General features: G+C 40.0%; 1 protein-coding gene across 6 annotated transcripts in view; it reads left to right on the top strand.

The window, feature by feature from the left end:
* DAB1 (DAB adaptor protein 1) overlaps nt 1–23,992 on the top strand; it is a 721,439-nt gene that overhangs the window by 504,595 nt on the left and 192,852 nt on the right. For all 6 annotated transcript variants that reach the window (XM_075832689.1, XM_075832692.1, XM_075832691.1 and 3 more), the window contains one exon: nt 2,408–2,601. In XM_075832689.1, coding sequence (XP_075688804.1) covers nt 2,535–2,601 — 67 coding nt within the window. In that variant the 5' untranslated portion in view covers nt 2,408–2,534. The remainder of the gene's footprint in view (nt 1–2,407; nt 2,602–23,992) is intronic.

Raw genomic sequence — 23,992 nt, 5'->3', positions numbered from 1 at the left:
GCCATTCTCATAGTAGTCCCACAGTGCCATTCTCATAGTAGTCCCACAGTGCCATTCTCATAGTAGTCCCACAGTGCCAGCCTCATAGTAGTCCCACAGTGCCAATCATAAAATAGTCCCACGGTGTTATTCTCATAGTAGTCCCACAGTGCCAGCCTTATAGTTGTCCCACAGTGCCAATCATAAAATAGACCCACAGTGCCATTCTTATAGTAGTCCCACAGTGCCAGCCTCATAGTAGTCCCACAGTGCCAGCCTCATAGTAGTCCCACAGTGCCAGCCTCATAGTAGTCCCACAGTGCCAGCCTCATAGTAGTCCCACAGTGCCATTCTCACAGTAGTCCCACAGTGCCATTCTCATAGTAGTCCCACAGTGCCATCCTTATAGTAATCCCACAGTGCCAGCCTCATAGTAGTCCCACAGTGCCATTCTCATAGTAGTCCCACAGTGCCATTCTTATAGTAGTCCCACAGTGCCAGCCTCATAGTAGTCTCACAGTGCCATTCTCATAGTAGTCCCACAGTGCCATTCTTATAGTAGTCCCACAGTGCCAGCCTCATAGTAGTCCCACAGTGCCAGCCTCATAGTAGTCCCACAGTGCCAGCCTCATAGTAGTCCCACAGTGCCAGCCTCATAGTAGTCCCACAGTGCCATTCTCACAGTAGTCCCACAGTGCCATTCTCATAGTAGTCCCACAGTGCCATCCTTATAGTAGTCCCACAGTGCCAGCCTCATAGTAGTCCCACAGTGCCATTCTCATAGTAGTCCCACAGTGCCATTCTTATAGTAGTCCCACAGTGCCAGCTTCATAGTAGTCCCACAGTGCCAGCCTCATAGTAGTCCCACAGTGCCAGCCTCATAGTAGTCCCACAGTGCCATTCTTATAGTAGTCCCACAGTGCCAGCCTCATAGTAGTCCCACAGTGCCAGCCTCATAGTAGTCCCACAGTGCCAGCCTCATAGAAGTCCCACAGTGCCAGCCTCATAGTAGTCCCACAGTGCCATTCTCACAGTAGTCCCACAGTGCCATTCTCATAGTAGTCCCACAGTGCCATTCTCATAGTAGTCCCACAGTGCCAGCCTCATAGTAGTCCCACAGTGCCAGCCTCATAGTAGTCCCACAGTGCCATTCTTATAGTAGTCCCACAGTGCCAGCCTCATAGTAGTCCCACAGTGCCATTCTCATAGTAGTCCCACAGTGCCATTCTTATAGTAAACCCACAGTGCCAGCCTCATAATATCACACTCTCACGCTGCTCCCTCCACCACTGTCAGCAGACATGACGTTACCCATCAGCAGCTGTTGTGTGTAACTTCCTCTTCCTATACACAGGAGATAAATGTGTATATAGGAAGAGATAAATGTGTGCATAGCAGGAGATAAATGTGTATATAGCAGGAGATAAATGTGTATATAGCAGGAGATAAATGTGTATATAGCAGGAGATAAATGTGTGTATAGCAGGAGATAAATGTGTATATAGCAGGAGATAAATGTGTATATAGCAGGAGATAAATGTGTATATAGCAGGAGATAAATGTGTGTATAGCAGGAGATAAATGTGTATATAGCAGGAGACAAATGTGTATATAGCAGGAGATAAATGTGTATATAGCAGGAGATAAATGTGTGTATAGCAGGAGATAAATGTGTATATAGCAGGAGATAAATGTGTGTATAGCAGGAGATAAATGTGTATATAGCAGGAGATAAATGTGTGTATAGCAGGAGATAAATGTGTATATAGCAGGAGATAAATGTGTATATAGCAGGAGATAAATGTGTATATAGCAGGAGATAAATGTGTATATAGCAGGAGATAAATGTGTATATAGCAGGAGATAAATGTGTATATAGCAGGAGATAAATGTGTATATAGCAGGAGACAAATGTGTATATAGCAGGAGATAAATGTGTATATAGCAGGAGATAAATGTGTATATAGCAGGAGACAAATGTGTATATAGCAGGAGATAAATGTGTATATAGCAGGAGAGCTCTATTACTGACCGCTCTGCTGGGACAATGTAGGGACAGGTGGCATATCCGCCAATATAACACCCCCTGTAGTCAGGAAAGAGTGCCACCTGAGGCGAAATGCTCACCCCATGGATGGTGCTCCTCCGGTAGCTCCCTAACATTTTCTGCAAAATGTTCTTCACTTTCAGACTTGACATTGTATTCTAACCTGTGCAGACCGGCTCCATCCCCTCTCATGGAGAATTGCAGCAGATTAATGATGGTCTCCTATATTTCATTTATTTCTAGTTTGACCAGGAGCTGTAGACACAATGGAGAGGTTGTTGTGACCGCGAGCTGCAAACCTTCAAGTGCGCTGAATGCCTTGTCACAAAGCGCGTCCTCCGGAGCCCCCTCTAACGTGTCTGTTTGTCATTTCTCCTGCAGCTCTTGAACGACATGAGTGAGATATGTGATCTGGAGTGCTGCATCTGAAGGGCTGAGCGATTCTGTGGGAGAAGACTTCTAGATGAGCCTGGATCTGTGTGAAGAGGTCTAAGGAGGATTTAATAGGATGTCAACTGAGGCAGAACTTCAAGTGGCTGTGAAAACCAGCGCCAAGAAAGAATCAAAAAAGAAAGGTACTGTTCATATTCCGGGAGGTGCGGCGCAACATGAGCGCTACAAGGCGACACTTTTATTACACCGCCTTCTTATTTCTTCATGTACCAGATGATATTTTCTTGTAGAATTCTATCCATAATATTTTCAACACAAATGGTAACAAAAAAGGTGAATATTGACACAGAATATATCTGCTACATTGATATAGGGATAAGCTGGTGGAGCTAATTAAAGGGCCACTACCCCTCAGCACTGGAGATATGTGACCTAAAGTGATCGCGAAGAGTATCCGGGACTTCCTGTCAAACACTATGAATTCTAGTACATTCAGCGTTTCCTTGACCTACAATGGCTGATAACAGGAAACAATATTACGAGATGAGATTTGAAAGGGGTTTCGCACCCCTTCAAATCAAGTTAAAACTCTACCTATCAAATTTGGGATTTCTCAACACTTCCTGCTGCCATTTTAGTACCAATGACTTCACTTTGGCGTCACTATGGAGGGCCGATCATTGCTGTGGCCTGTGATTGGCTGCTATGGTCATGTGGTACTGGACTATGGAATATTTGTCACCTCTGTGGTTTATGATTGGCTGCTGGGATCACTTTGCACCGGTCTATGGATTGTAGATCACCACTGTGGCTCATGATTGGCTGTTGTGGTCATGTAGCACCGGACTATGGAATATACAGTACGTCACCTCTGTGGCTTTTGATTGGCTGCTGTGGTCATGTTGCACTGATCTATGAAGTGTAGGTCACCACTGTTGCTCATGATTGGCTGCTGTGGTCCAATGGCACCGGACTATGGAGGACATGTCACTGCTGTGGGCTGTGATTGGCTGCCTTTGGTGGCACTGGACTACATTGCGCTGCAGAGACAACAGGAATCCTGGTGATCAGCACTGAACATCAAGATGTTCAATCCTTTAAATATTAACCCCGAACACCAACATTTCACAAGTTAATATAAGTCCTGGTGGTGCCGTTTCTTAGTTATTATCTTCTTCTAATTTTAAAGGGTAACTAAACGTTCGACAAACTTCTGACATGTCATAGTGACATGTCAGAAGTTTTGATTGGCGGGGGTCCGTGCACTCAGACCCCCACCAATCGCTAAAACGAAGCAGCAGAACCGCCCGTGTAAGCGCTCAGCCGCTTCGTTTCTGTTCGGCTTCTTCCAGAAATCAATTTAACGGAGTACGGACTAAATAGAAAGTCTATGAGACCGTACTAGGTAAATTATAGAGATAAATTCTTGCCTGCAACCACCACTAGGGGGAGTTAACTGCATACTGTATAATTATTGAGTTTGCTCTACTGTTTATAGAGCTGTTTGTATGTCGGGGGCTCCCTCTAGTGGTGGCTGCAGGCAAAATGTATCTTGTAACTCGATGTCTTTGCAGGGAATTTATCAGTAAAATGAAGCTCTGATCACTATAAAGATATCAATCAGTCAATCAATCAATCAATCAATCAATCAACCAACCAACCAACCAACCAACCAATCAATCAATCAATCAATCAATCAATCAATCAATTAACACTTCCATTTAGACCTATTTAAATACCAAAGCTTCCCCCGACTTCTGAATTAGGTACTTGCCAAGGTCTATGCATTGACTGTTTGTTTGTCCCTTTATAGCTGTAAATCTAAATGGATTATTCATTTGGTAAGTGTTTTCTTCCTAGTCTTGTGGAGTTCAAATCCAGTTTTTGGTTAAAAAAAACAAACACAACAGAGGACACAATGCTGATATTCTTAATATTAAAGGGACCCCAAGTACTCCCTAATTTCCCTACTATACAGGAGAATGTATCTAATGCTCCGAGTCCCTGTTATCAGCCATTTCAGGCAGGGGAGAGGCTGACTATAGTGTTCTCCAATTGGACCACTGATGAGAAGTCTGGAAACCTCCCCTCCCCCATGATCCCTACTTCATGTCACATATCTCCAGTGCTAAGAACCCCCAGAGACATTAAATCATATGTGACTGATATCAGCCGCTCCTCTTATAACACTCCAGCACTATTATATCCTCCTGAGACATTACATCATATGTGTGACTGATATCAGCCGCTCCTCTTATATCACTCCAGCACTATTATATCCTCCAGAGACATTACATCATATGTGACTGATATCAGCCGCTCCTCTTATATCACTCCAGCACTATTATATCCTCCAGAGACATTACATCATATGTGACTGATATCAGCCGCTCCTCTTATAACACTCCAGTACTATTATATCCTCCAGAGACATTACATCATATGTGACTGATATCAGCCGCTCCTCTTATAACACTCCAGTAATATTATATCCTCCAGAGACATTACATCATATGTGACTGATATCAGCCGCTCCTCTTATAACACTCCAGCAGTATTATATCCTCCAGAGACATTACATCATATGTGTGACTGATATCAGCCTCTCCACTTATAACACTCCAGTACTATTATATCCTCCAGAGACATTACATCATATGTGTGACTGATATCAGCAGCTCCTCTTATATCACTCCAGTACTATTATATCCTCCAGAGACATTACATCATATGTGTGACTGATATCAGCCGCTCCTCTTATATCACTCCAGCACTATTATATCCTCCAGAGACATTACATCATATGTGTGACTGATATCAGCCGCTCCTCATATAACACTCCAGCACTATTATATCCCCCAGAGACATTACATCATATATGTGACTGATATCAGCCACTCCTCTTATAACGCTCCAGTACTATTATATCCTCCAGAGACATTACATCATATGTGTGACTGATATCAGCCGCTCCTCTTATATCACTCCAGTACTATTATATCCTCCAGAGACATTACATCATATGTGACTGATATCAGCCGCTCCTCTTATAACACTCCAGTACTATTATATCCTCCAGAGACATTACATCATATGTGTGACTGATATCAGCCGCTCCTCTTATATCACTCCAGTACTATTATATCTTCCAGAGACATTACATCATATGTGTGACTAATATCAGCCGCTCCTCTTATATCACTCCAGTACTATTATATCCTCCAGAGACATTACATCATATGTGACTGATATCAGCCGCTCCTCTTATATCACTCCAGCACTATTATATCCTCCAGAGACATTACATCATATGTGTGACTGATATCAGCCGCTCCTCTTATAACACTCCAGCACTATTATATCCTCCAGAGACATTACATCACATGTGACTGATATCAGCCGCTCCTCTTATATCACTCCAGCACTATTATATCCTCCAGAGACATTACATCATATATGTGACTGATATCAGCCGCTCCCCTTATATCACTCCAGTACTATTATATCCTCCAGAGACATTACATCATATGTGTGACTGATATCAGCCGCTCCTCTTATAACACTCCAGTACTATTATATCCTCCAGAGACATTACATCATATGTGACTGATATCAGCCGCTCCTCTTATATCACTTCAGCACTATTATATCCTCCAGAGACATTACATCATATGTGTGACTGATATCAGCCGCTCCTCTTATAACACTCCAGCACTATTATATCCTCCAGAGACATTACATCATATGTGACTGATATCAGCCGCTCCTCTTATAACACTCCAGCACTATTATATCCTCCAGAGACATTACATCATATGTGACTGATATCAGCCGCTCATCTTATATCACTCCAGTACTATTATATCCTCCAGAGACATTACATCATATGTGTGACTGATATCAGCCGCTCCTCTTATATCACTCCAGTACTATTATATCCTCCAGAGACATTACATCATGTGTGACTGATATCAGCCGCCCCTCTTATATCACTCCAGTACTATTATATCCTCCAGAGACATTACATCATATGTGACTGATATCAGCCGCTCCTCTTATATCACTCCAGTACTATTATATCCTCCAGAGACATTACATCATATGTGACTGATATCAGCCGCTCCTCTTATATCACTCCAGCACTATTATATCCTCCAGAGACATTACATCATATGTGTGACTGATATCAGCCACTCCTCTTATATCACTCCAGTACTATTATATCCTCCAGAGACATTACATCATATGTGTGACTGATATCAGCCGCTCCTATTATAACACTACAGTACTATTATATCCTCCAGAGACATTACATCATATGTGACTGATATCGGCCGCTCCTCTTATAACACTCCAGTACTATTATATCCTCCAGAGACATTACATCATATGTGACTGATATCAGCCGCTCCTCTTATATCACTTCAGCACTATTATATCCTCCAGAGACATTACATCATATGTGTGACTGATATCAGCCGCTCCTCTTATAACACTCCAGCACTATTATATCCTCCAGAGACATTACATCATATGTGACTGATATCAGCCGCTCCTCTTATAACACTCCAGCACTATTATATCCTCCAGAGACATTACATCATATGTGACTGATATCAGCCGCTCCTCTTATAACACTCCAGTACTATTATATCCTCCAGAGACATTACATCATATATGTGACTGATATCAGCCGCTCCTCTTATAACACTCCAGTACTATTATATCCTCCAGAGACATTACATCATATGTGACTGATATCAGCCGCTTCTCTTATAACACTCCAGCACTATTATATCCTCCAGAGACATTACATCATATGTGACTGATATCAGCCGCTCCTCTTATATCACTCCAGTACCATTATATCCTCCAGAGACATTACATCATATGTTTGACTGATATCAGCTGCTCCTCTTATAACACTCCAGCACTATTATATCCTCCAGACATTACATCATATGTGTGACTGATATCAGCCGCTCCTCTTATAACACTCCAGTACTATTATATCCTCCAGAGACATTACATCATATATGTGACTGATATCAGCCGCTCCTCTTATAACACTCCAGTACTATTATATGCTCCAGAGACATTACATCATATGTGACTGATATCAGCCGCTTCTCTTATAACATTCCAGCACTATTATATCCTCCAGACATTACATCATATGTGTGACTGATATCAGCCGCTCAACTTATATCACTCCAGTACTATTATATCCTCCAGAGACATTACATCATATATGTGACTGATATCAGCCGCTCCTCTTATAACACTCCAGTACTATTATATCCTCCAGAGACATTACATCATATATGTGACTGATATCAGCCGCTGCTCTTATAACACTCCAGTACTATTATATCCTCCAGAGACATTACATCATATGTGTGACTGATATCAGCCGCTCCTCTTATATCACTCCAGCACTATTATATCCTCCAGAGACATTACATCATATGTGACTGATATAAGCCGCTCCTCTTATATCACTCCAGTACTATTATATCCTCCAGAGACATTACATTATATGTGTGACTGATATCAGCCGCTCCTCTTATAACACTCCAGCACTATTATATCCTCAAGAGACATTACATCATATGTGACTAATATCAGCCGCTCCTCTTATAACACTCCAGTACTATTATATCCTCCAGACATTACATCATGTGTGACTGATATCAGCCGCTCCTCTTATATCACTCCAGCACTATTATATCCTCCAGAGACATTACATCATATGTGTGACTGATATCAGCCGCTCCTCTTATAATGCTCCATCACTATTATATCCTCCAGAGACATTACATCATATGTGACTGATATCAGCCGCTCCTCTTATATCACTCCAGTACTATTATATCCTCCAGAGACATTACATCATATGTGACTGATATCAGCCGCTCTTCTTATATCACTCCAGTACTATTATATCCTCCAGAGACATTACATCATATGTGACTGATATCAGCCGCTCCTCTTATATCACTCCAGTACTATTATATCCTCCAGAGACATTACATCATATGTGTGACTGATATCAGCCGCTCCTCTTATAACACTCCAGTACTATTATATCCTCCAGAGACATTACATCATATGTGTGACTGATATCAGCCACTCCTCTTATAACACTCCAGTACTATTATATCCTCCAGACATTACATCATATATGTGACTGATATCAGCCGCTCCTCTTATATCACTCCAGCACTATTATATCCTCCAGAGACATTACATCATATGTGTGACTGATATCAGCCGCTCCTCTTATATCACTCCAGTACTATTATATCCTCCAGAGACATTACATCATATGTGACTGATATCAGCCGCTCCTCTTATATCACTCCAGTACTATTATATCCTCCAGAGACATTACATCATATATGTGACTGATATCAGCCGCTCCTCTTATAACACTCCAGTACTATTATATCCTCCAGACATGACATCATATGTGTGACTGATATCAGCCGCTCCTCTTATATCACTCCAGTACTATTATATCCTCCAGAGACATTACATCATATGTGACTGATATCAGCCGCTCCTCTTATAACACTCCAGCACTATTATATCCTCCAGAGACATTACATCATATGTGTGACTGATATCAGCCGCTCCTCTTATATCACTCCAGTACTATTATATCCTCCAGAGACATTACATCATATGTGACTGATATCAGCCGCTCCTCTTATAACACTCCAGCACTATTATATCCTCCAGAGACATTACATCATATGTGTGACTGATATCAGCCGCTCCTCTTATAACACTCCAGCACTATTATATCCTCCAGACATTACATCATGTGTGACTGATATCAGCCGCTCCTCTTATAACACTCCAGCACTATTATATCCTCCAGACATGACATCATATGTGTGACTGATATCAGCCGCTCCTCTTATATCACTCCAGTACTATTATATCCTCCAGAGACATTACATCATATGTGACTGATATCAGCCGCTCCTCTTATAACACTCCAGCACTATTATATCCTCCAGAGACATTACATCATATGTGTGACTGATATCAGCCGCTCCTCTTATATCACTCCAGTACTATTATATCCTGCAGAGACATTACATCATATGTGTGACTGATATCAGCCGCTCCTCTTATATCACTCCAGCACTATTATATCCTCCAGACATTACATCATATGTGTGACTGATATCAGCCGCTCCTCTTATAACACTCCAGTACTATTATATCCTCCAGAGACATTACATCATATGTGACTGATATCAGCCGCTCCTCTTATAACACTCCAGCACTATTATATCCTCCAGACATTACATCATGTGTGACTGATATCAGCCGCTCCTCTTATAACACTCCAGCACTATTATATCCTCCAGACATGACATCATATGTGTGACTGATATCAGCCGCTCCTCTTATATCACTCCAGTACTATTATATCCTCCAGAGACATTACATCATATGTGACTGATATCAGCCGCTCCTCTTATAACACTCCAGTACTATTATATCCTCCAGAGACATTACATCATATGTGACTGATATCAGCAGCTCCTCTTATAACACTCCAGCACTATTATATCCTCCAGAGACATTACATCATATATGTGACTGATATCAGCCGCTCCTCTTATATCGCTCCAGTACTATTATATCCCCCAGAGACATTACATCATATGTGTGACTGATATCAGCCGCTCCTCTTATAACACTCCAGCACTATTATATCCTCCAGAGACATTACATCATATGTGTGACTGATATCAGCAGCTCCTCTTATAACACTCCAGCACTATTATATCCCCCAGAGATATTACATCATATATGTGACTGATATCAGCCGCTCCTCTTATATCACTCCAGTACTATTATATCCTCCAGAGACATTACATCATATGTGACTGATATCAGCCGCTCCTCTTATAACACTCCAGTACTATTATATCCTCCAGAGACATTACATCATATGTGTGACTGATATCAGTCGCTCCTCTTATATCACTCCAGCACTATTATATCCTCCAGAGACATTACATCATATGTGTGACTGATATCAGCCGCTCCTCTTATAACACTCCAGCACTATTATATCCTCCAGAGACATTACATCATATGTGACTGATATCAGCTGCTCCTCTTATAACACTCCAGCACTATTATATCCTCCAGAGACATTACATCATATGTGTGACTGATATCACCCGCTCCTCTTATAACACTCCAGTACTATTATATCCTCCAGAGACATTACATCATATGTGTGACTGATATCAGCCGCTCCTCTTATATCACTCCAGCACTATTATATCCTCCAGAGACATTACATCATATGTGTGACTGATATCAGCCGCTCCTCTTATATCACTCCAGTACTATTATATCCTCCAGAGACATTACATCATATGTGTGACTGATATCAGCCTCTCCTCTTATAACGCTCCAGTACTATTATATCCTCCAGAGACATTACATCATATATGTGACTGATATCAGCCACTCCTCTTATATCACTCCAGCACTATTATATCCTCCAGAGACATTACATCATATGTGTGACTGATATCATCCGCTCCTCTTATATCACTCCAGCACTATTATATCCTCCAGAGACATTACATCATATGTGACTGATATCAGCCGCTCCTCTTATATCACTCCAGCACTATTATATCCTCCAGAGACATTACATCATATGTGTGACTGATATCAGCCGCTCCTCTTATATCACTCCAGTACTATTATATCCTCCAGAGACATTACATCATATGTGACTGATATCAGCCGCTCCTCTTATATCACTCCAGCACTATTATATCCTCCAGAGACATTACATCATATGTGTGACTGATATCAGCCGCTCCTCTTATATCACTCCAGTACTATTATATCCTCCAGAGACATTACATCATATGTGTGACTGATATCAGCCGCTCCTCTTATATCACTCCAGCACTATTATATCCTCCAGAGACATTACATCATATGTGTGACTGATATCAGCCGCTCCTCTTATATCACTCCAGCACTATTATATCCTCCAGAGACATTACATCATATGTGACTGATATCAGCCGCTCCTCTTATAACACTCCAGTACTATTATATCCTCCAGAGACATTACATCATGTGTGACTGATATCAGCCGCTCCTCTTATATCACTCCAGTACTATTATATCCTCCAGAGACATTACATCATATGTGACTGATATCAGCCGCTCCTCTTATAACACTCCAGCACTATTATATCCTCCAGAGACATTACATCATATGTGACTGATATCAGCCGCTCCTCTTATATCACTCCAGCACTATTATATCCTCCAGAGACATTACATCATATGTGTGACTGATATTAGCCGCTCCTCTTATAACACTCCAGCACTATTATATCCTCCAGAGACATTACATCATATGTGACTGATATCAGCCGCTCCTCTTATATCACTCCAGCACTATTATATCCTCCAGACATTGTCATTTTGTTCACTGTATAAAGCCAATATATTATTAACGGTGTATTTTGCACCATTTCAATTGTAGAGGTTACTTGGTGAGAATTGTGGCTATCTTTTTAAATGGCGCACTTTTAATCCGGTTCATTTGGAATTGTCTGACTGTTGGAATTTCTTTTTGTGCCCCTAACTTGCGCCTTTCTTAACCTTCGCCTTTAATAAATTAGGCTAAACGTATAATTACAGCTTTGCTACATCCACTTTCCTCACTTGTTTTCTTTTTTTGAGTAAAAATACAAATGTTGAAAATGTTTACGCAATTTTGGCGCAATTTTGCATGCAGCTTTTTAACCTGTGGAATTTCTGCTAATACTAAATGTGAAGCGATTTCTCCAGCATTCTGTGCGGGTTTAATTGGTTGCAGAGTTTCCCATGAGTAGGAATTGATTCTTATCGTATTCTGCTGCATCGGAACGTCTTCTCGTTTCTCGGTTAACGAGCGCTGACAGTTCGCGGTTCTCACCAGAGATATTACACAGGATTATCGGAGGCTGCAGTAAATGTTTCCAGACACTCGGAAGGATGTAGGTGGTGTGTGTTCTGCCTCGGCTTAGTACAGATACTCATCAGAGGGTGTGAGAATTGAACATGGACCGTGAGATGCATCCAGACAGCAGGAGGAAGGTTCCTGTGATGTGGAAAGTAGAGAGAATTCTGATTTACAGGCAGCCGGTCTCCTCTGGGTGGTCTAAAGCAGTTTCCAATACTAATGTCCCTGGAAATAAGGGAAGATATACCTAATATCAGGCCATAAGGGCTCATCTGTGTTGTTTGGATCCGTAATATGGCACAATTCTGGGCCCCTATGGTGCTGTTTTCCATCCCATTGCGCACGCTTATCTAGAACCAGATGGAGAGCGGCTACAAAGAGTGTCTCTCTCTTTGGAGGACTCAGAATGACCACACATTACACAGACAGACCATCAACCTTAATTGACAAGGTGCAATGCTTCATTTCTCCTGTGGTGGCGCTGTTGGGAAATTAAACATTTTCTGCCAGGTGCTACCACAGATTACAGCTGATTGTTGGGGATCCTAACAGCGTGACAATCTGTGATCTGTAAAGTTTTTCAGCCGTTAAGGCCCTTTTACACGGGCCAATTATCAAGCAAACGTTCATCTGCTGATCGTATCGATTTAAAAATGAAAAATATTATCATTTTCGGCGGCACATCTCCCTGTGTAAAGAGGGAGACGCGCTGCCGCATGACAGAAATGTATGGGGACGAGCGATCGGAGTAACGAGCGCTCGTCTCATACTGGATCAAACGATCAAAGGATCAAACGAGCGCCGATCAATGAGCTGTCTTGTTGATCGGCACTCGTTTACACAGCCCTTTGCAGTGCCTGTCATGTCTGCAGAATAAATATCAGTAGGTAAAAGTTACTGGAATATTGCTGGGAGTATTATTCAAAAAGAGAAAGCAAACATATGGCTGATGGCTCCATAGGATTTAACACTGTATCGGATTACTGATAAAGATTTATAGAACTCTCGGCGGTTGCTAAGCAACAATATAGAATAGAATTAGACATTGATACTGTAATTAGATTACGGAGGACTTTGTATACAGTGGAACCCGGCTCCTATCCTGATTATATGTCATGAATGTATTTGACGGGAATACCGCTTTAATTTTCTCAATTTTTTTTAAGTACTTTTACATGCATTTTTGGTGGAATTTTTTCTTTTGAAATATTTTAAACATGCGTTTTTTTTCTGCCATTATCCGATAGAGAAGCTTATGAGAAAAACACCAGAAGAAACTCCATACCCAGAGCGTGCTGTGTTTAAAAAAAAAAAAATGCCACTGAAGCCAAAATTCCCACCAAAACGGTCACAAGCCAAAACGCTGTGTATGTAGACTGATGTTTCACTACAGACTTTAAAGTTACATTTGCCCGCATTGTTTTTGATTTAAAAAAAAAGGCAACAAAAATAAAATGAAAAACGCAGCAAAACGCTGTGTGTGAATCCAGCCTAAAGAAGCTGTCTGATTTGGACTATGCCTATTTTCTAGAAGTGTCCCCTGTAAATAAGCTGATAGCAGGCTGTCCCGCTGCTGGGACCACGACCACTACAGAATAGCAGTAATCTGTGGAGAAAACTGTCAGTTCAATTCCCCTGCAGCGCCACCACAGGGAAAGTGAAGCATTACACAGCTCCTATTGAAATAAATGGGCTGTCCATGTAATATATGGACATGCTGGATCCTGCAGAGAGAGAGAGACGCTCTTTGTAGCCGAATTCCACACTATAAGATGAGATCTGAACAGGGACCCCCCCCCCCCCCCCTCCTCTACTCAGAAATCTCTCATAGGATTGTTAAAATGGGTTAATAGGGGTCTTTTAAGGAAGTTCTATTTTATTTGATTTATTGGTTGTTTGGAGGGGCGCCTATATATTTTTCTTGTTTATGATTGTCTTTTGCATTAGATAAGTTGATTTGAGGGAACGTTATGAGAGGTAAAAATTCAACCCCAAAAATTTCAAAAATTCAAATACTAAATATTCACCTATTCCCACGCTGAGTCCCCCTCCTGTGCAGCAGAGACCCCGAGAGGAATCCCGAGAGCAATACACAATGGTAAATTGACAGTCACAACTTGATGTTTACATCTACGGAAAATACTCCTGCGATTTTTAATCTAAATGCAAACTCCGATCCTGTGAAGTCGGGTAACAAGAGGACGGCGCTGACGGTCTTATATAGGGTTTTATGTTACGAGATTTTTTTTTTTATTCTCCCGGAACATGACGAGACTGTCAATGTGTCAATAGAAGGAGAAATTCCTATAGATGTCCGGATAACAAGACATCTATTACTGCAGTCCCCTCTGGCATCAGCAGTACCCGGAGATGGCGCGTTTAATCTTTATGGAAAGCGACATAACAACTACATCCTCGCTCTGACATGTTTCACCATGACAAAGAAATTGAATCTGCCTCGTGGACTGTGTTTAAAGTGTCCCCTTCACCTGCACCGAGGGAAAGTGGCCGCATGCTCAGCCTATTACCGGGAACTTGTCACCCGGGAAATTTGCCCTATGGGCATCTACACGATGTCCTATCAAGGCGGAAATAGTGGATGCAAATGTTGTCATTAAATTGCACTCAAGGTGCCAACCAGGGACCAGAAGTTACCCCCAACCGCCTGACTTTGTATGAAGAGGGAAGTCAGAGCTAGAGGAGGAATATTCCTCTTCTCTACTGAATAATCTGCTAGGACCCTTCCAACGTGGTACATAGAGAGATGGCCTCATAGCAAAATCCAAATTGCCCCCCGTCTTGGCTCGTGGCGATGCACTTACCCCATAACAGAAGACATAGCGCACGCTGCAAACAACTGGAAGAAAAAGGATTAGGGCTCGTCCACACGTAGCAGAATTGCAGATGGGAAAAACGCAGCAGAATACAGTAGCAGCAAAGTGGGTGACACTGAACAAATCTCCTCCACACGCTGCGTAGATACTGAGCGGGAAAAACGCTCAGAAATGGAACTGCGGTGCGGAAATTTATTCTGCAGCGTGTCAATTGTATTTGCTTATTTGTTGCGGGAATCCCACTACAAATAGCAGTTGTTGAGTTTTTGGCGGCGGGTTCGCAAAAAAACGCCAAAAACGCAACTCAGAAAAAAAAAATGCCTGATACTTACCCAGAAATCTGTGTTCCTTCCTCCAGGCCGGCCTCCTGGGATGACATTGCATCCCATGTGACCGCTGCAGCCAATCACAGACTGCAGCAGTCTCCTGGGATGAAACGTCATGCGAGCAGGACGGCTGATGCTGCCGTTTTCCGCAGCGGACATTCCAGGTGAAAAACTGCACCACAGTTTGGTGCGTTTTTTGGCCAGGTATTCCCTGCGGCACAGAGGATGGATACGCTGCGTGCTTTTACACAGCGTATCCACCCTGTGTGAACACGGCCTTACACAGCACTCACCGCTTTCCAAAAGATCTTAGTGCTTTAATTCAATATGTAACAATTACAAAATTCAAACATTTTAAACATAAATATTGATAAAACCAAATACAACAAAAAACAGCGTGAAATTGTTGATCTACTTAAGGGCCTGTTCACATCACCGTTCACTTCCGCTCCGGGGTTCCGTCTGAGGTTTCTGTCGGGTGAACCCCGCAACGGAAAGTGAAACTGACAGCACAGCTTCCGTTTCAGTCACCATTGATCTCAATGGTGACGGAAACATCGCTAATGCTTTCCGTTCGTCCCCATTCCGGCTGGTTTCTGGTTTTCCGACGGAATCAATAGCGTGGTCGACTGCGTTATTGATTCCGTTGGAAAACCGGAAACCAGACGGTTTCCGTCAGTGTCAGTTTGTGTCTGTTCAGGTTCCCGTTCTGACGGAAAGCTCCAACGGAACGTCAGAACGGGACCCCAAGGCAGATGTGAACGAGGCCTTAAAAAGGCAGATAGATTGTTTCTATCATTCAGACCTAAAGGTCCTACTGCCTCCGTTTTGATTATCCAATTGGCCTCACAACGTAACAGCTCCACGTGTCGATAACCGCCGTCAAATATTTATGTTTAATATGTTTGCATTTTATAATTGTTACATAAAACGGAAGTTATTGCTGATGTACGGCTAGGGGGTTTACGTGCGGGCGCACTCAGTCCCAGCATGCCTTGAGAAAGCGACTGGAGGACGCGAAACGGCTGTAGACCAGCTGCCTTGTCCGTGTCTCCCGTGTCTTACCCGCCTTTATTGTTGTATTAAAGCACTGAGATTTTTTGGAAAGCGCTGAGTACCGTGTAATTCTTTTTCTACAAGTTGTTTATTTTCTTACATCTCTCTACTACAAGCACCACTGACTAACGGTGATCGTACCACAAGTCCCAGCAATCATGCAGTCCCGGAGCGCCACAGTGAAGGTTGTGCCAATCATTCACTCTCTAACTTTTTGAATAGTTCACACTGTCTCTCCCGTTGTAGGAGAGAATTGCGGTTCTTTCAGCTGGCTCCTTCTCTTGTTTGATCACATTGTGGCGCTTCCTGTCGTCCTCCAACTAGGACTTTGGGCAATCAATTTCACCCATCAATTCGCCCTTGTTCAGATGGTCTAAATTAAAGGAATGCGTCCTGGCGAGGAAAAGGGCAGAAGTATGAGGAACTTTGTGTCTTACTAGTCCCTTGTGAAATATTGTTAGAGCCAAAATAACTATCCACCCTGATAAAGAACGCGGTTATTCATACTGCACACAGTGGAGGAAGATTAACACCGGATGTATCATGTATACTCTGTAACACCCATGGCCACGGACCGTCTGGATTACTCACCTCCCGACGGTCACAGCCATGGATCTGTGAGCGCTGGCCCGCATCTCCTCAGGAGACTCCAGCGCTCACTTCTGCTTCACTCTGCTGTATCCCGTAGGATGCGCGCGCACTCTCGTGCCCGGCCTTAACGGGCCAGCACACCTGAAAAGTATGTAAAATTAGCCCATGATCAGCCTGGACTATAAGAAGGGCCCTGCCCCTTCCCTCATTGCCTGAGCGTTGTTGTGTTTAACCGTTTTAGTCTTTGCAAATGTTCCCTTAGTGATTTGCAGTTCCCAGTGTTCCCGTACCTGCTACCTGTATCCCGTGCTACCTTGTTCCTGTGCCATAGAGAGTTGGAGTCGTGTTGTGCCGTATACTATGCCTGCTGTGTTACATCGCGCCTGGTGTCTGCCTGCTGCCAAAGTCCCATCAGAGCCTGACCATCGCTACTGTCTGAATTACCACAAGTACCCTTATTAGAACTATAGACATTGACATGGTATACTGTTGGCCAGCTGCTATCCCGCTATGGTGGTACGGCCCAGAGGGTCCACACACCCACCGTGACATACTCTATATCCTCTAACAGGGCACGCGGCTGTTGCGGTGCCTGCCTGGCATTGCTCATGCCGACACTTCCAAATAGAAAAGTGGCGGATAACTGTTGTAAATGAACCATCCTTGTGGCGTGTATTGTGCAATGTGGGGGTAAAGAAATGTCTGCTCTCTCTTCATTAACCAGCAGATCCTATAACATGGGTTTAGTGTCTACATGACCTACATGTGATCAGGAGCTGTATCCTAAAAAAAATCTTACAGTGTTATCCCTATCTTATAAAGTAACATCATATCACTAGGATATATCCTCGATTTATGATCATAGGGATCCGACCTCTAGGACCCCCACTGCCCCTGAATGAAGGCGCTGCAGCAATGATTTAGCACTGCGTCCCCTCCTTAGTTTTCCCTGCTCAGCGGTACTAAATAAGCCCCTTCATTTTCAGGTTAAGTGGAGTTCCCCGAGGTTGGACCCCTACCGATTATAAAGTCATGACATATTCTAGCGATATGTCATCACTTTATAATATGGGAATAACTCTTTAAAAAGAATTTATAAAGAAAAGAAAAACATTATCGAACATCATATTGGGGCATTCTGGGCCTATTCAGACCCTCCAACAATTAGTTGGGGCAAAGAGTGCAATAAAAAGTGTCTCTCATTCGGGAGGATCCGGCACATCCATGCATTACACAGACATCGTATTGATTTTAATAAAAACACTGTAATGCTTCATTTCTCCTGTGGTGGCGCTGCAGGGGAATCAAACACTTGCAGAAGGATTTACACCTGATTGCTGGCGGTCGTGGGACCCTTCTTGCAAAATTGATTGTAAAAAATCAATTGAAAAAAATTGAAAACCCTTAAATGTCTACGTTTAATTGTTAAATTGTTACCTACATATGACATAGAATCCTCCAGATTGTCACTTTGAAGTCTATGGACCCATTAACCAGCTTCCTGTAAGCGCCCCCAATTACCGCTCCTTAGAAGATCTCTGCCGTAAGAAAGAGACCCCGTTCTCCAAGGTCAGTGAGGAACTCCACTTACAATTTCCTTTAAAAAAAATCCATCACTTCTAAGAGAAAGTCGTCTCCGATAGATCGTAACCAAAGTTGACGCGACGCATCAAATGTGGAAATACAGAAAGCAGCAAAATTAAGTGCACCCAGAAAAGGGTCATTGTGACCGCAGGAAACAGACGCGACTTCTTTCTTTAAACATCCGCTGAAATAAAGACGTCTGTAACAATGTAGACGGCTCGTTATTTCAGATTGACAGTTGTTATACATTGTTACATTATATTAACATACACTTTTATTACTCCACTGACTAAAAATAGCAATTAAAACCCTTTTCCATATCTATCCCCAATTAAGTGAGGCTTAAGGCCATTATTCCAGCTTCTACCAGTAATGACAGAAGGGGCAGAACATTCTGTGAGGACCCCATTAATTCTAATAAATATCTTTACAGCAGAATATATTCACTTTCATTTCTTTACTAACTAGATGTGTATTTAGGGTAAAGGCGCCTTTAGGCACCATCATATATACAGGGTGGTATGTGACCTAAGACTAAGGAATAAGAATCTACTACAACACCTATCACTAGTACTAGAAATGATAGATAGATAGATAGATGATAGATAGATAGATAGATAGATAGATAGATAGATAGATAGATAGATAGATAGATAGATAGATAGATAGATAGATAGATAGATATGAGATAGATAGATAGATAGATAGATAGATAGATAGATAGATAGATAGATAGATAGATATTAGATAGCTAGATAGATAGATAGATATGAGATAGATAGATAGATAGATATGAGATAGATAGATAGATAGATAGATAGATAGATAGATAGATAGATAGATAGATAGATAGATATTCGTCCAATAAGAGACAGCACTCCAATTTGTGATAGAAAAAACGACTTTTTATTAGCCCCTGCGCGACGTTTCGGCTCTTTACATGGAGCCTTTCTCAAGCATACAAAGAGTGTAAAAGCATGTGCTATATATGGAGACCACACAACTGGTCTCATTAGGCAAGTGATTTAACATAAAACATAAATAAGTACAAAGATACAGTCATGTTGCATCAGTAAAAGTTATAAAATACAAAGAAGTGCCATTGTGTATATATGATGGTCCTCAGATCAATCCGGGCCATCCAGTTTACAGCAGAAAAAATGCTAATTAGTGAACAACTTTAAAAAAAGTTCAGGTACACATCATATAACAATTTAAAAACATGAACCTTGTGTTTACCTCGGATCCATGTGTTCGGGAAGGCAATGGAGAAACGGCTCCGCTGCGGATTAACGCTGCGGAGTGTCCGCAGCGGAATTCAAGAGCAATTCCGCCACGTGTGGCTTTGCCCTAATAGTAGATATATTCTTGTATATAGAGGGCAGTATTATAGTAGTTATATTCTTGTATATAGGAGCAGTATTATAGTAGTTATGTTCTTATATATAGGGAGCAGTATTATAGTAGTTATATTCTTGTATATAGGAGCAGTATTATAGTAGTTATATTCTTGTATATAGGGGGCAGTATTATAGTAGTTATATTCTTGTATATAGGGGCAGTATTATAGTAGTTATATTCTTGTATATAGGAGGCAGTATTATAGTAGTTATATTCTTGTATATAGGAGCAGTATTATAGTAGTTATATTCTTGTATATAGAGGCAGTATTATAGTAGTTATATTCTTGTATATAGGATGCAGTATTATAGTAGTTATATTCTTGTATATAGGGGGCAGTATTATAGTAGTTATATTCTTGTATATAGGGGGTAGTATTATAGTAGTTATATTCTTGTATATAGGGTGCAGCATTATAGTAGTTATATTCTTGTATATAGGGGCAGTATTATAGTAGTTATATTCTTGTATATAGGAGCAGTATTATAGTAGTTATATTCTTGTATATAGGGGGTAGTATTATAGTAGTTATATTCTTGTATATAGAGGGCGGTATTATAGTAGTTATATTCTTGTATATAGAGGGCAGTATTATAGTAGTTATATGCTTGTATATAGAGGGCAGTATTATAGTAGTTATATTCTTGTATATAGGGGCAGTATTATAGTAGTTATATTCTTGTATATAGGGGCAGTATTATAGTAGTTATATTCTGGTACATAGGTACAGTATTACAGTAGATATATTCTTGTATATAGGATCAGTATTATAGTAGTTATATTCCTGTATATAGGGGCAGTGTTATAGTAGCTATATTCTTGTATATAGGGGCAGTATTATAGTAGTTATATTCTTGTATATAGGGGCAGTATTAGAGTAGTTATACTCTGGTATATAGGTACAGTATTACAGTAGATATATTCTTGTATATAGGATCAGTATTATAGTAGTTATATTCCTGTATATAGGAGCAGTATTATACTAGTTATATTCCTGTATATAGGGGCAGTGTTATAGTAGTTATATTCCCTGTATATAGGAGCAGTATTATAGTAGTTATATTCTTGTATATAGAGGGCAGTATTATAGTCGTTATATTCTTGTATATAGGGGCAGTATTATAGTAGTTATATTCTTGTATATAGATGCAGTATTATAGTAGTTATATTCTGGTATATAGGTACAGTATTACAGTAGATATATTCTTGTATATAGGATCAGTATTACAGTAGATATATTCTTGTATATAGGAGCAGTATTATAGTAGTTATATTCTTGTATATAGGGGGCAGTATTATAGTAGTTATATGCTTGTATATAGGGGCAGTATTATAGTAGTTATATTCTTGTATATAGGGGCAGTATTATAGTAGTTATATTCTTGTATATAGGGGCAGTATTATAGTAGTTATATTCTTGTATATAGGGGCAGTATTATAGTAGTTATATTCTTGTATATAGGGGTAGTATAGTAGTTATATTCTTGTATATAGGAGGCAGTATTATAGTAGTTATATTCTTGTATATAGGGGCAGTATTATAGTAGTTATACTCTGGTATATAGGTACAGTATTACAGTAGATATATTCTTGTATATAGGATCAGTATTATAGTAGTTATATTCCTGTATATAAGAGCAGTATTATAGTAGTTATATTCCTGTATATAGGGGCAGTGTTATAGTAGTTATATTCTTGTATATAGGAGCAGTATTATAGTAGTTATATTCTTGTATATAGAGGGCAGTATTATAGTAGTTATATGCTTGTATATAGAGGGCAGTATTATAGTAGTTATATTCTTGTACATAGGGGGCAGTATTATAGTAGTTATATTCTTGTATATAGGGGCAGTATTATAGTAGTTATATTCTGGTATATAGGTACAGTATTACAGTAGATATATTCTTGTATATAGGAGGCAGTATTACAGTAGTTATATTCTTGTATATAGGAGCAGTATTATAGTAGTTATATTCTTGTATATAGGGGTAGTATAGTAGTTATATTCTTGTATATAGGAGGCAGTATTATAGTAGTTATATTCTTGTATATAGGGGCAGTATTATAGCAGTTATATTCTTGTATATAGGGGCAGTATTATAGTAGTTATATTCTTGTATATAGGAGCAGTATTATAGTAGTTATATTCTTGTATATAGGGGTAGTATAGTAGTTATATTCTTGTATATAGGAGGCAGTATTATAGTAGTTATATTCTTGTATATAGGGGCAGTATTATAGCAGTTATATTCTTGTATATAGGGGCAGTATTATAGTAGTTATATTCTTGTATATAGGAGCAGTATTATAGTAGTTATATTCTTGTATATAGGGGGCAGTATTATAGTAGTTATATTCTTGTATATAGGAGCAGTATTATAGTAGTTATATTCTTGTATATAGGGGGCAGTATTATAGTAGTTATATTCTTGTATATAGGGGGTAGTATTATAGTAGTTATATTCTTGTATATAGGGGCAGTATTATAGTAGTTATATTCTTGTATATAGGAGCAGTATTATAGTAGTTATATTCTTGTATATAGGGGGCAGTATTATAGTAGTTATATTCTTGTATATAGGGGGTAGTATTATAGTAGTTATATTCTTGTATATAGAGGGCAGTATTATAGTAGTTATATTCTTGTATATAGGGGCAGTATTATAGTAGTTATATTCTTGTATATAGGAGCAGTATTATAGTAGTTATATTCTTGTATATAGGGGTAGTATAGTAGTTATATTCTTGTATATAGGAGGCAGTATTATAGTAGTTATATTCTTGTATATAGGGGCAGTATTATAGCAGTTATATTATTGTATATAGGGGCAGTATTATAGTAGTTATATTCTTGTATATAGGGGCAGTATTATAGCAGTTATATTCTTGTATATAGGGGGGCAGTATTATAGTAGTTATATTCTTGTATATAGGGGCAGTATTATAGTAGTTATATCCCTGTATATAGGGGGCAGTATTATATTAGTTATATTCTTGTATATAAGAGCAGCATTATAGTAGTTATATTCTTGTATATAGGGGTAGTATAGTAGTTATATTCTTGTATATAGGAGGCAGTATTATAGTAGTTATATTCTTGTATATAGGGGCAGTATTATAGCAGTTATATTCTTGTATATAGGGAGCAGTATTATTGTAGTTATATTCTTGTATATAGGGGTAGTATTATAGTAGTTATATTCTTGTATATAGGGAGCAGTATTATAGTAGTTATATTCTTGTATATAAGGGCAGTATTATAGTAGTTATATTCTTGTATATAGGAGCAGTATTATAGTAGTTATATTCTTGTATATAGGGGGCAGTATTATAGTAGTTCTATTCTTGTATATAGGAGCAGTATTATAGTAGTTATATTCTTGTATATAGGAGCAGTATTATAGTAGTTATATTCTTGTATATAGGAGCAGTATTATAGTAGTTATATTCTTGTATATAGGGGGCAGTATTATAGTAGTTATATTCTTGTACATAGGAGCAGTATTATAGTAGTTATATTCTTGTATATAGGAGCAGCATTATAGTAGTTATATTCTTGTGTATAGGGGGCAGTATAATAGTAGTTATATTCTTGTATATAGGGGCAGTACTATAGTAGTTCTATTCTTGTATATAGGAGCAGTATTATAGTAGTTATATTCTTGTATATAGGAGCAGTATTATAGTAGTTATATCCTTGTATATAGCGGCAGTATTATAGTAGTTATATTCTTGTATATAGGGGGCAGTATTATAGTAGTTATAT

The sequence above is a fragment of the Rhinoderma darwinii genome, chromosome 7 (genome assembly GCF_050947455.1).
Source record: "Rhinoderma darwinii isolate aRhiDar2 chromosome 7, aRhiDar2.hap1, whole genome shotgun sequence".
Taxonomy (NCBI): domain Eukaryota; kingdom Metazoa; phylum Chordata; class Amphibia; order Anura; family Rhinodermatidae; genus Rhinoderma; species Rhinoderma darwinii.
The sequence above is the reverse complement of the archived record's forward strand: the minus strand, read 5'-3'. Positions and strand labels throughout refer to the sequence as shown.